The sequence below is a fragment of the Marmota marmota genome, unplaced genomic scaffold (assembly GCF_001458135.2).
Source record: "Marmota marmota marmota unplaced genomic scaffold, marMar, whole genome shotgun sequence".
NCBI lineage: Eukaryota > Metazoa > Chordata > Mammalia > Rodentia > Sciuridae > Marmota > Marmota marmota.
In genome coordinates this window covers 1746820-1760419 of record NW_026000103.1, presented here as the reverse complement: position 1 = coordinate 1760419, position 13600 = coordinate 1746820, and the positions used below count along the sequence as shown (strand labels likewise).

Below are 13600 nucleotides of genomic sequence, written 5' to 3'. Positions count from 1 at the left end.
GATAAGAGTGATATTATTCTTAAGAAAAACCTCTGGAATACAATAAGGTTCAATAAGAAAAGAAATAGTAGACATTTCCCTAAGACTTTTTTAGTCCCTAAATAGGGTCCTGTTATATGTATGATTTTTGCCTTGCTTTTTTTTTTTTTTTTTTTTTTTTTGACTTAACCTCACATTGATATTTTGATAAAAGCCTTAAAAATGAGACAAAATCCTAAGGGGGCCCAGGTTTGGATCAAATGCAAGTCAGCCTAGTCAGTAGCTTCTAGCAGGACCTGCTTTCTCTTTAGAGGAAGAACAGCAACGGACTGCCCTGGCCCCCTTATTCTGTACTGCCTTCGCCCTGTCTGTGGGCATCTGCCCTGCCCTTATCTGGCGTGGGCCTCATGATGACTAATAGCCTGACCTTCGGCTCTTTGTTGATGCCCCCCACGTACTTTATCTCCAGGACATTGCTCTCTGTTCTCTTGACCTCAGCAATATCCATAATGTCTAAGTCAAATATTTCTTATTGCACTCCCTTTGCTCAGAAGACATAGAGGAAGGACTTAAGTGAGCTCCTTAAGCTAAAGTTTCTACATTTAACTGCATTGGATGTTCATGGAACCTCTTGTAACAGACCAATTGTACATGCATTTGTTGATATGTGTTGGTGTCAGTTTTTCTTTTACCTTTTAAATTGTAAGGCAAGAGACCTTTTTATTTTGTCTTCTACAGTGCCTAGCATGGACTCTGAGAATTTGGGACCTGATCAATAGGGTTACTCTTTTTTAAATTTTTATTTTTTGGTTCTAGGGATTGAACCCAGGGTGCTTAATCACTGAGTCACATCTCTGTCCCTTTTTATTTTTTTATTTTGAGGCAGGGTCTCACTTAGTTGCTTAGGCCCTCATTAAGTTGCTGAGGCTTGCCTTGAACTCTTGTGATCCTCCCGCCTCAGCCTCCAGGGTTGCTGGGATTAGAGGTGTGTGCCACTGCTCTGAGCTTAATAGAGTTACTTAAAATAACAAACAAACAAAAAAACCTCAAACAAATGTTCTGCCTAAAATGTTCTAGAATCCAAGTAAAATGGCCTTATACTTCATAATTTTGGCACTCATTCAGCAAACATTTATTTGACACCTCTTCTGGACCAGCAACTGTTCCTAGGCACTGGGTGTACATTTGTGAAGATAAAATATATATAGTTCCTACTGTGGTCTTCTAGACACTAAGCAAATAGTTACATAAATACAAACATGATTTTAATTTGTGATATGTTAATGAAGGAAAATGGCAGGGGGTCCTGAGAGAATGCAGTGGGGGGAGACTGCCATTGGAGCGTGCTGGGTGTCAGAGAAGCTGATTCAGGAAGCATGGAAACATACCTGAAGAAGAGCAGTCAGCCCCAGGGGAGACAGCTCTTTGGGAGAGAGGTCTGAAGATGAGTTATTTGAAGTAGGGTTTGGAAAAAGGGAGCAGGGGAAAATGGATATTTCCATTTTCTCATTTTAGTCAGAGTAGAATTGGGGGTCTCTTCATGTCGTGAGCCTTTATTAATTCTTTCAAACCAATTTTCAAAGGATGCGTTTAGCCCTCCTGCAAAGGAGTCTTTTGGTTTGCTTTCTGAGCAGTTCTTTCTGACTAGCCCTTTTAATTGATGCTTTTGCTCATGTTCCTATGAGACCACTGGGAGAGGTAGAGCAAGACAGGCTTCTGACACCCACCTGTTTGATGAAAAGGATGAACTAGGCTTCTTGGTTGCAGATGTGGTACTGGAATCTGGGTGCCCTAAGAGAACTTGACTGACCTAGGACTGCTCCACTGAGGGGAAAGAGACCCCGAGGGAAGGGTTTAGAAGGACCCTTGGCCACTAACTCCCTCTGGGCTACCAACTCTCCTCCCCAGGAATGGAAATCTCCCATTTGATAAGCAGTTCCATGATGAGGAAAGAAAACAAGCCACTGAAATTTCCTGTGAGCCATTAAGAATTGTTTTAGGAGAACATTTTTGTCCCAGTGTGTGTGTAAGAATGCATTCCTTCACTCAACAAACATTGAGAGCCTTCCCTGTGCCTGGCACTGTCCAGATGCTGGGGACACAGCAGTGTATGTGAGGAGGACACAGACTGAACAAATCAAAAGTGACACGGAGGATATCAGAGGGATTATAACTGCTACAGGGAAAATTAAAGGAGGAAAAGTGGTGGGAGGGGAGGTTCACTTGGGAGGTGGAGACAGTGGTCAGGAAAGGGCTTACCGAGTGATGTTTGAGCAAAGACTTGACAATGGAGCCATGTGGATATTTGGGGGAACAGCATGTGCTAAGGCCCTGCAGGACCTATTCAGGCTAAGGCCTGGGACGTTTGAGGAACAGCATGAGTTCCGGAGGGTGTAGGTAGAGGACAGAGGTAAAGAGGAAGGTGGAAGTCCACATGTGAGGCCTTATGGCCACAGTGGGTACTTTGATTTTCCCTCTGATTAAAGGGGAAGACATTGGAGACTCTGAGCAGAGTACTTAGAGTTGACTGTAGGGGGAGGGTGGGAGTAGACCATAGAGGAGACGCTGGTGACAGGGACTCAGGTGGAGGTGGGAAGAGATGGGGATGAATTTTGAAGGTAGAGCTGAGGCCCTGGATGTAGGGTAAGTGAGAAAGAGAAGAACTAGAGAAGAATAGGATTGGGGCAGGGGAAAGATTAGGCGTTTGGGAGGGAAGAGGGCCTTTGTGAGCCTTGTGTATATACATGGTGTTTACATCCAGGAGATGATTGAGTGACGTCTATGTTGGGTAGGACTCCAGTGCCAACGGCTTGGGTGAAATGAGAGAAGCCAGTGAAGGAGACAGAGGAGAGGGGGCTGCCAGGTAGGAAGAAACCAGGACTGACAGTGGGTTGCTCTGTGTCTCTCCCCTGTAGGTGTGACAATGTACGTGTGTTTAAGCTGGGCCTCTTCTCGGGCCTGTGGTGGACCCTCGCCCTCTTCTGCTGGATCAGTGACCGGGCCTTCTGTGAGCTGTTATCATCCTTCCACTTCCCCTATCTGCACTGCGTGTGGTAAGCCCCTCCTGATGGGGAGTTGGCTGAGACAGGTGTCTGTACTTGCTGTTGGGCTCGGTGCGAGGAGCACCAGGTGGGCGCAGAGCCCAGCTGCATCTCTCCTCATATAACATTGCCAGACATTTCAGAAGCATCAGAAAGTATTGCAAAAAGTGAAATTGGCTCCAGGGAGCAAGGCTTAAGCAGAACAAAAAGACCGAATTGTTAGGCTGCAAGGCTGCATTCTCTCACCTCTAGCTCCATTAATAGCACACAAAGGAGCCCGAAAACTGAATCTGCAACCTGAGCTCTGGCTAGATGGGGGCGGGGTGAGAGAGCTTGGGAGAGAGGTGATGTGAATGAAGCCTGGGTTGGTCCTCAGTAGGGACCACACCTTTAGGGCCTGAGTCACCAGGGGAGAGCATGGACATCATAGGGCACCTAGGGACAGTCTCACCTGTTCCTGAACAGGTAGAGTTTGAAGACCAGATAACCAAGTGAATTGTTCAACATCACCCACCGGTTTATATAAAAACAACCTCAGAGTTGAATAATAGCAAATTGGAACATCTGTATTTTGGGATGCTTATCTACTACTACATTAAAGAAGTAAAAAATACAGGTCACAGAACAACTTGCAGAATCCTACACTCCAAGCTAAGGGGAAAGCGGAGTGACTTTCTTCCAAGGAAGTGTTTCTGTCTAAACCCAGGGTAATCTTTCCTTCTCTGCCCTCCAAGACTTCTAACTGTACAAGGAGCAGGAGAAATCCGCTGTCTCCAGTCTCTTGTATATTGAGAGCATTGAGAGATGAAACCTAGTGCTAAAGATTTGGAGGCTTTGAAGTCAGATCCAGAAGCTTGATCTCTCTTTAGAAGTGGCATAAAGATACTCAGTTTGAAAGACTTGGCTAAAATTCCCTTGCTCAGATGAATTTGAACTTGTATGTATTTATCATGAGACCCATCCTGTGCTAAGTCTTGGGGGGACTTCCAGATCTGTTTGCGGAAAAAAAAAAAAAAAGAACATAGGGGCTTGGGTGTGGCTCAGCGGTAGGGCACTCGCCTCGCACGTGTGAGACCCTGGGTTCGATCCTCAGCACCATGTAAAAATAAATAAGTGAAATAAAGGTATTGTGTCCAACTACAAATAAAAAAAAAAAAAAAAAAAAGATCATAAACAGCACAGGTTGGGGTTTTTGGTTTTAGGATTAGTTGCCTGAAATTTCTGAGGTTTAACTTCAACTCATACTAGTGAATTTGTACAACTAAAAATACAATATATTTGTTGAGTTAGAATTCACAGATAATAAAATGCACAGATTTTAAGTGCATACATTGATTAAATATGCACAGCTTTATAAATTTATGACCTCATTCAAGATTTGTACATTTTTATCAAAGTACAAATTTAGATTATTTGATAACTGTGGCAAAACTTAGTTTGCGTCTGAATTTCTGAATTTGTTATACTTTCTGCTTTGCTTTTCAATTTTTAGCCATCTTTTCTTCCCAGTTAGAAAGTGTTATGTATTTTGTGACAAATTTAAACAACATGGAAGTATAGAAAGTGGCTCTCATAATTCTACCTCCTCAAAAAGATAATTGTTAAAGTCTGAAGTGTATCATTTCAGATTTTCTAGTGTAATGTATATATGTATATACATTATATTTCTCTCCTACTTTTTTATTTTTAAAATCATTTTATTTTAATTGATACATAATAATTTTACACATTTATGAAGTACATGTGACATTTCAGTACATGTATACAATGTGTAATGATTAGAGCAGAGTAACTGCCATCACCTCAGATATTTATTATTTCTTTGTGTTGGTAACATTCAGAATCCTCTCTACTAGCTATTTTGAAATATTAGTTGTTGTCAACCATAGTTATCCTACAGTACCAAAGAACATTACAGATGTTTCATCCTATGCAACTGTACCCTTGTGCCTGTTAATCATTCTGCATTTTTTTTTTTTTTGTACTGAGGATTGAACCCAGAGGTCCTTAACCACTGAGCAATCCCCAGCCCTTTTTATATTTTATTTAGAGATAAGTTCTTACTGAGTTGTTTAGGGCCTTGCTAAGTTGCAGGCTTTGAATTTATGATCCTTCTTCCTCAGCCTCCTGGTGTGTTCCACTAAGCTTGGCTCATTCTGCTTTTTAAAAACAAGGATAGAATCATTCTGTAAACAGATAGAAACTTGTCATTTTTTAAAAAGACATTTTCTTTTTCATTGTTTTTGATTACTTTATTTATTTATTATATGGTACTGAGGATTGAACCCAGTGCCTCACACATACCAGACAGACGCTCTACCACTGAGCCATAACCCCAGCCCAAACTTGTCATTTTTTAAAAGTCAAATGGCCTGCTGCACCATGCCTGGCCCAAGCTGTCTCTTAATGGATATTTTGTTTGTAATTTTTCACTTTTGCAATCAATCTATAATAAACATCTATAGTGATTCTAATTCCTGAATATTTCCATAGGTTAAGTTATAGTCTGTATTGACAAATCTAGAAAGATGGTACCAATTAATACTTTTTTACTAAAGTCTATAAAGAATGCCTTTTACTCATCCTTTTGCATATAGAAATTACTGACAAATTTTATTAACAAATTATTAACAATTATTTTATTATTAACAAATTATTAACAAAATATCTATAAAAAGATCTAAAAGATTGAATAAAAATTTTATTTTTTATTTTCACATCTTTAAAACAACTTGGTATTGTTGGACATCTTTTCAAATGTAAAATTGCTATGTGTATGGGGCTGAGTGGTCTCTCAGTGGTAGGACACTTGCCTACCATGTGTGAGGCACTGGGTTCGATTCTCAGCTCTGCATAAAATAAATAAAATAAAGGTCCATTGACAACTAAAAAAAAAAAATTTAAAAAAATGCTATGTGTATTTCCTCTTTTGAGGTGTGCCTTTTCATTTTCTTTGTCTTCGTTGTTTTTATTTTTAAAAATTTATATCCAGCACCCATTGCCTTTTATGTTACTGTCTACACAACTATGTGCCATTTATTATGTAAATTCCCAATATTTTTCAAAAGCCCAAAGAATAGCACATTGAGCCCCATGTAGCCAAACAATTAGATTCCCATAATAAGCAACATGAGGCCAGATCTTGCTCCTAACGCCCTCACCCATTCCTCATCCCCACCCCGGATTATTTTCAAGCACATTCCAGACATCTTGTGAAATAACTAACTTTTTTCTAAAAAATGCTTCTATTAGGGCATTGTAGTTATATGGGATAGTTGGTTTCATTTTGACATAATCACACATGCATGGAATTTAATTCCTCCATTGCAGTCCCTGTGGCCTCCCCTTTCTCTCTCCTCTTCCTCTCCCCATATTTCCCTTCCTCTACTCTCCTGGTCTTCTGTTTACTTATTTACTTATTTTAATTGGTGCTTTACAGATATACATAAAGATGGAATTCCCTGTGGTGTTTTATACATGTCCACAGCATAATTTTAACATATTCATTCTCCTTTTCTTCCCCTTTCCTGTTCCTCCTCTCCTTCAGTCTCCTTCTGCTCCACTCGTCTTCCATCTTTATATCGACAGCCTCTACACACTTTTTTTTTAATCCCTTAGTTTGCTCTAATTTCCACATATGAGAGAAAACATTCAACCCTTGACTTTCTGAGTTGGATTACTTCATTTAGCATGGTGTTTTAGTTAGCTGTTTCACTGCTGTGACCAAAAGACCTGACAAGAACAATTTTAGAGGAAGAAAATTTATTTGGGGTTTATGGACTCAGAGGTTTCAGTCCATAGATAGCCAGCTCCATTGCTCTGGGCCTGAGGTGAGGCCATTATGATGGAAGAGTGTGGCAGAGGAAAGACACTCAGATAGAGAGAGAGAGAGAGAGAGAGAGAGAGAGAGAGAGAGAGAAAGAGAAAGAATGCACTCTACTGTTCAAAGACAAAATATATATCCCAAAGGCACACACCTACAATGGCCCACCTCCTCCAGCCACACCCTACCTGCTTACAGTTACTCCTGAGTTAATTCCTATCAGGGAATCAATGCACTGATTACAAGGCTCTCATAATCAATCATCTTGCCTCTAAACTTTCTTTCACACTTGAGTTTTTGGTAGATACCTCATATCTAAACCATAATACATGATGTTCTCCAGTTCCATCAATTTACTGGCAAATGCCATAATTTTGAAACAACAAACTTTTTTAGTGTTCTTTGTAATACAGGGATTTTTAAAACTTTTATCATAAGGTGCAATTATTTCCCTTCCAGCTTTCTGTTTGTCTTTCAGTATGTTGATGGTATATTTGTCACACTGCCTTAAATTTTTGTGTTGTCACATCTGTCAGTCTTTTCTTTAGGATTCTGGAATTTGTGTCATTCAGAAAGGCTTCTCACACCAAAATTTATAAAAACACATATTTAAAAATATATTTTACATATATATTTTAAGTATTTAATTAATCTGGAATTAAGCTTCAGTAAAGGATATAAGGAAGGATTGCAAGTCTTCAAATGATCTATTGCTTGCTCAAGATTAATATTGAAACTTTTGTAGGCACACAAATTTAGATTAAAAACAAAAAGGATTCATCCACAAAACTGCAAACACACTTTCATCAACATAAGCTAATTCCTGACGAGGAGCATAGATGATCCATGACCAGTCATTACACTGAGAAGATGGGGTCTAGACTGATTTGTCTCCATCTTGGCAATCTAGTTTAAGTCTGTGGGCCTCAGTCTTGGTAGAGCTCCAAAAACATTTGCAAGTTTGTTCTAATTATCAGGTGGGAATATTTTAGAACATTCTAAGATGGGGCTTAAATTGCTCAAGACTATCATCCTTGCCATTATGGGATTGTTGGACACCCTCATCCCTTCCTGACTTAATCATGACTATAATTCCCACAGGAAAGATGAGTTCCCTGAGGGAAGGGCAGTAGAGCTGCCTGCAGTGGAGCTTGCTTGGCCTGTCAGGTTCTCACCCCTGTCTCCTTTTGCAGGCACATCCTCATCTGCCTTGCTGCCTATCTGGGTTGTGTGTGCTTCGCCTACTTCGATGCCGCCTCAGAGATCCCTGAGCAAGGGCCGGTCATCAAGTTCTGGCCCAGTGAGAAATGGGCCTTCATCGGCGTCCCCTATGTGTCCCTCCTGTGTGCCAGCAAGAAGTCACCAGTCAAGATCACGTGATGTCAAGGCAGTGGCTGTCTTCTCTGCTTGTTTTCCTTCACACACTGGGCTTCGTTTGCTAGCAAGGGCAGCCAAGAGGGTTCTAAGAATTGGTGTAGGGTGTATCTTTTAAAAATTCTGTTCCCTTGGGCTCTAACTAGTATGTGTCTGGACTGCTAGGGTCCCACTGTGCCCCGGGAGAAGACGGAAAGCAGAGGGCATAGGGACACTAGGTGAACTTTCTCAGCATCACTTCCAGATGCACTGGTGTGTTGGGCTTCATTCTTCATGGTGGTGGCAGAGCAGTCCCTTGGGGGATCCAGGGCTACCCAGTGCTTCTTTCTGGAGAAAGCTGGCCTGCTCCAGACGCCACCCTCCCAGGCACTCTTGGAGTGGACTCTTGACAGACCGACTCTCCGACTCTCTAATGGAAGGTGCCAGAGATGTTCATTTGGGGAAACTGTCTTTCAACCAAACCAAACAAAACACACACAGGGCTGTGGCTCCAGAGGCTAGTTTTTCACTTACACCTCTCAACTAACCCTGGTTGCACATGTACTGTGAGTCCTTTTACTACTACCTCTGCTGAGAGATGGAGACTTAACTTCAGAGAGGGTGAAGCTAATGACTAACTCTCTATGCCAAAAACTGCACTCCACTTTAAGCTGTTCTTGAAGATGAGCACAACTTATAAATGTTGACATCGTTTCTGCCCGCCTCCTCCAGCCCAGTGGCTTCAAATACACAGAGAAGAATAGCTATGGTGTTAAGATTCCATACACAGCCCACCCTCCCTACCGTTTGATTACCAAAAGGGCTCCATGAAGTTTTTTCAAACTTTCTCATTTAAAGTCTCCAGTATACTATACTGTTTTGGAAATTACCTTTAAAGTTCTCACCTCTGACTTTCTCGGATAAATCCTGTGGGAATTATGCTCCACACTCTCACAGTACACGGTGCTTCCTGTGGTTTTATCAGAGCATTGGCTCACTTTTCTCAGATATTGGCAATAATCACACACTGATTGGCTGGTGCAGGGGGGCAAATCTTGCCTTCCGGGTTTTTCTCACCTGGCTGCAATGAGTCACTGTGCTCCAATGACACCAGGACTGTCTTCAGGGCAGCAGATGGGCATTACCAACCTCAGGGACTCTCATTTTAACTCAGGCATCCTCTGCTTAGTAACATTCCTGGTTGGGAGAAGGCAGGACAGATAGGCCATTCTGTCCTTTTCCTATGGGTAGGAGTCATGTCACTGTGTTGAAGGTCTAAGTTTTGGGAGCAGCAGTGTTTGGCATGTCTAGGAACTCTTCCTCTAGTTAAGAGTTTGCATAGGATTCGAAGTGAAAGGCCAGTATGTAACTGAGTTCAGAGTTTAAAAAGAATAATTGCATTCCACTTGGGTGGTTTTCAAATTTTACATGTAACTCACTGGATTATTTCCTGTTTCTTCCTGTAATAAGAAATATTTATGAAACGCAATGCATGAAATAAATTCTATTTTATGAACTTAAATATTAAGTTTAAATTGATAGCATTTACTTAATAACATATCCAGGCAATGAAAATACAAATTAACAAATTGGTGCTTTCCAAGGCAGAAAAATCTTGTATTGAATGCATGTACATTGTACTTTATTATAATTTTAAAATATATTTTAAATCATTTTAAATTGAATATCTGCAGAACCCCTAATGTGATTCTCTAAATCCTGCTGATTGGTAGACTAGAACTGCTGTGAAGTCCTTTGGGTTTCAAGTCTAGAATTTTAAAAAGAGAAATATCAGACCATTCTCATTTCAGGTTGACCTTACCAGGCATGAATTATTGTCTCATCTATTTTACAGGATAAAAATTCTGTTAACTAGAGGGTTTGGCATATTTAAAGCCCAGGTGTCTTAGTATGGAATCCGGGAGCAGGAGAGGCAGATTGTAAGAAATGGTTCTTTTAGTATAAGTTTAATTTGTCCTGAAGGTTCCCTAGTAACAGGAGGATTATCCTAACATTCAAGGAGAGACTATTTATCTTTACCAAGGAAAGGACATATTCCCTAGGGGCTCTGCCTACACTCCCACCTCCAGACCCTGGAAATAGGGATAACATATTACATGGATGGGTATATTTGAATGGGCCTGTGAAAAAGAAAATACATACCCTGACTCACTGAGCTATTTCTATCCCTCTTCTACAAGAAAAATGACTAAGTGAAGATGTCAGGAGTGGTTTTGTTATGAAAAGCAGTATGCCCATCTAGAGATTGGTTCCAAAGAGATGAGAACTAAGGCGGGGGGTGAGTAGAATGGAGTATATTTGAGAGGACAAAACATAACTCTACTTTTGAACAGAAATCACTACAGCTTGCCAGCATGGGATGATAAAGCAAGAGAGTAGAAATATCCTCATTTATATTTCAGTTGAGTTTAGGACATCATTTGTATTTATAACAAAGCACTACATGCTTTTTAAGGAAAATTGGGCAACTACAGAAAAATTGTAGAAGAAGAAAATAACCCATATCTTTATTGCCCAACCAAAACCATTGTTAATATTTTGATATTTGAATAGATTTCCTTATTTTCTTTCTGTCTGCTTTTCCCTGGTGTAGTTGTAAATAGATATCGTTTAGCATTGACGGTTTATCCTGTAGCTTGAATGGAACGTGAGTGCCCATCGTTTATTTTTCATGAAGAGCAGGTGTGGAATACACCAGTTAGCTAAGCACTGGAATGCCTGTCACTGGGTTCTAAGACTTTCCACTGGATCTTCTGTTTTAATCAAACCTGACATGAATGGGCCTAAGAGATGATGAACTGAATTATGTTTTTTTGATGTACTTCCCCCACCTGAATCCATCGATGTGTCATAGAAAACAGCTGTTAACTATGGAACTTCATAGATTTTGATGTGTTCAGATTTTTTAAAAAATGAATAGCTTATTTCATTAATTGTTGTACAATCAAGAGTCTCCATCCCTCCCTCAGTCCAATAGACCTCACAGTTAGGAGTTAGGTCATGGTGATAGTTACTCAGAATGGCGATCAGGTTTTGTTCTGGTTAGAATTTATCCTAGTTCTATATCCGGGAACTGGATTTAGGATAGAAAAACCCATTAATGTTATCAATTGATCATTTTGCCCTGTGATTCTTATTTTATAGTTGTTTGATTGGTCATTGATTATTAGAAAAAGAAATCTTTGCACCCCTCTATGGTTATGTTGTAAAGCAAGCACTTGAATGAACCTATTGAAGTTATGTGGGGATGAGATGTCAGCATGGGCTACATTTTGGGGGAACTCTGTGCCTGTCCAGTGAAGAGTGCCTGAAACATTAATTATGGATCAAAGATTCTCTTTGGCAACAAAGATTCATGGTCATCCCAGCCAGGTTTTGTAGAAATACTGCCACCTCTTCCGTTGATTGGATTTCTCAGGTGTGTGAAAACCTCTCTCTCCAGTTCCTCAGGCTTCCGTGAGCCAGGACCATGTTGGGGGCTCTGGGACTGGGATTTGGAACTTCCTTGGTTCTCTGTCTTTTGGGGCCATGGAACCATCTCTGGGGGACAGGTGAGGGCGAAACTTGTCCGGCCAGGGCCCCTTCCTCAGCTTCTTCTCCTCAGTTGAACTTGAGACCTTTGCTATCCAGGCTAATCCTGGTGCTGTAGTTTCAGCTGGTCAAAGAATCTTCCTGGGCCAGGTTGGAATTCTTAGTGGATTTTATAGACATTATTCTCCTATAGACTTAAAAATACGGTCCCCCCTTGAAAGGCTTCAGTGTTGTATCTTTTCCTACATGTTAAACCAGATTTAGAGACTATTTTATAACTGCAATATGTAATCAGAGAAAATACAGTATTTTCAGATACATCCCTTGTTTTCTACTTCATAGAGGGTGTGCTGGGAGCGTGGCTTGCCTCCTGGCGGGGGAGCGTTTAATCTCCATTGCTTTGGGAGCGATTTAAGGCTTTTTGAAATGGAGCTTTTGCACTTTAGGCTCTTTTTGTGAACTGTCTCTGATAATGATGTTTAATATTAAAGCTGTAAATGGCATTTTCTGTGAATAAATATGTATATGTTTTTATCTATTTCTAGAGTGGTTTCTGAAGTATCTGAGGTGAAAAGGCATTTCATGGATTATAGAGCAAAGCACATTTGCCCAAGTTCATTTGTTAATGGATTTGGGTATCCTTGTTACTAAACATACTTAAAATACATGTAGTTCATTGTTGGTATCTTCTCAGTGCTGTGAAATCAATACATCTAAATAACCCTAGCATAAAGTACCTATACCTTACATTTATTGGAAGTTCTATAATTATGTCATATGAATATAAAATCTCAAGCATAGGTAATAATTCATTTGTGATTTTTTTTTTGACATTTCAAAACCAACCATTAATGATTTCAGCAGGAGAATCTGAATCCACCTATATATTTTGCTTAATTTCTTGTGACAGTTCTATTTTTTTTAACTAAATGATTCATTGATCATCAGATTTAAAACAATAATGTGACCATCAAAGAAGAATGGGACAAGCATTACCTGTCATTACAGTGGTGTGCTTTAGACTTTTTTCTGGCTAGGGTGAAAGGACATAATAGTGGCCCGGGAGCCCTATGACATCTGATGAAATCGGGGTCTTCTCTCTAGGACAACACTCATGGATGATTCCTGGGGGTTCAGATGTATCCTAGCAGCCCACCCAGCTGAAATCTCCCCATGACAGGATTAAGCAAGGAATCAAATCCTTACTGGTGCTGAAATTGGTTTCTCAGTCTTGAGGATTGACTCTCTTTTTGGGGCTGTGGTCAGGGACAGGGGCTGAGGAACCTGAGGGCTCTGTTTGCAGGAACAGTGGGAAAGATCACTCCAGGACACACCTACTCCCTTCCCCTACAGTCTGATCCTGTCTTCTCCTTCCTGTGGGTGTCATCTTGTCCTGGGTCTGGTCGAAGGGAATACATTTTATTCAGCTCCCCTTTCCCAAATTCCCTGAAAGACCAGAGCTGGGACCCTAGTCTCCCTGACTCTTCTCTTTTGAGGATTTTACATTAAAAGACTCTACATGGTTATATACCCAAAGGAAATGGAATCAGTATATCAAAGAAATACCTGCTGCTGTCATATATAACAAATTAGAATTTAAAAAATAAAAAAGAGATACCTGTACTCCGTATCTCCATATTTCTTACAGAACATTCACAATAGCCCAGATATGGAATCAACCAGGGTGTCTGTTGACAGATGAATGGATAAAGAAAACATGGTACATATATACCACGAAATATTATTCAGCCATAAAAGGATCCAAATCCTGTCATTTGATGGAACTAGAGGACATTATGTCAAGTGGAATAGGCCAGGCATAGAAAGACAAACATTGTGTGTTTTCAAATAT

At 40.4% G+C, this 13600-nt stretch overlaps 1 protein-coding gene across 1 annotated transcript in view; it reads left to right on the top strand.

Moving 5' to 3' along the window:
* Acer2 (alkaline ceramidase 2) overlaps positions 1-12286 on the top strand; it is a 38827-nt gene extending 26541 nt beyond the window's left edge. Inside the window, exons 5-6 of the mRNA XM_015502567.2 lie at positions 2895-3032; positions 8037-12286. Of these exons, the coding sequence (XP_015358053.1) occupies positions 2895-3032; positions 8037-8223 (325 nt within the window). The 3' untranslated portion in view covers positions 8224-12286. The remainder of the gene's footprint in view (positions 1-2894; positions 3033-8036) is intronic.
* The last annotated feature ends 1314 nt before the right edge of the window (positions 12287-13600 follow it).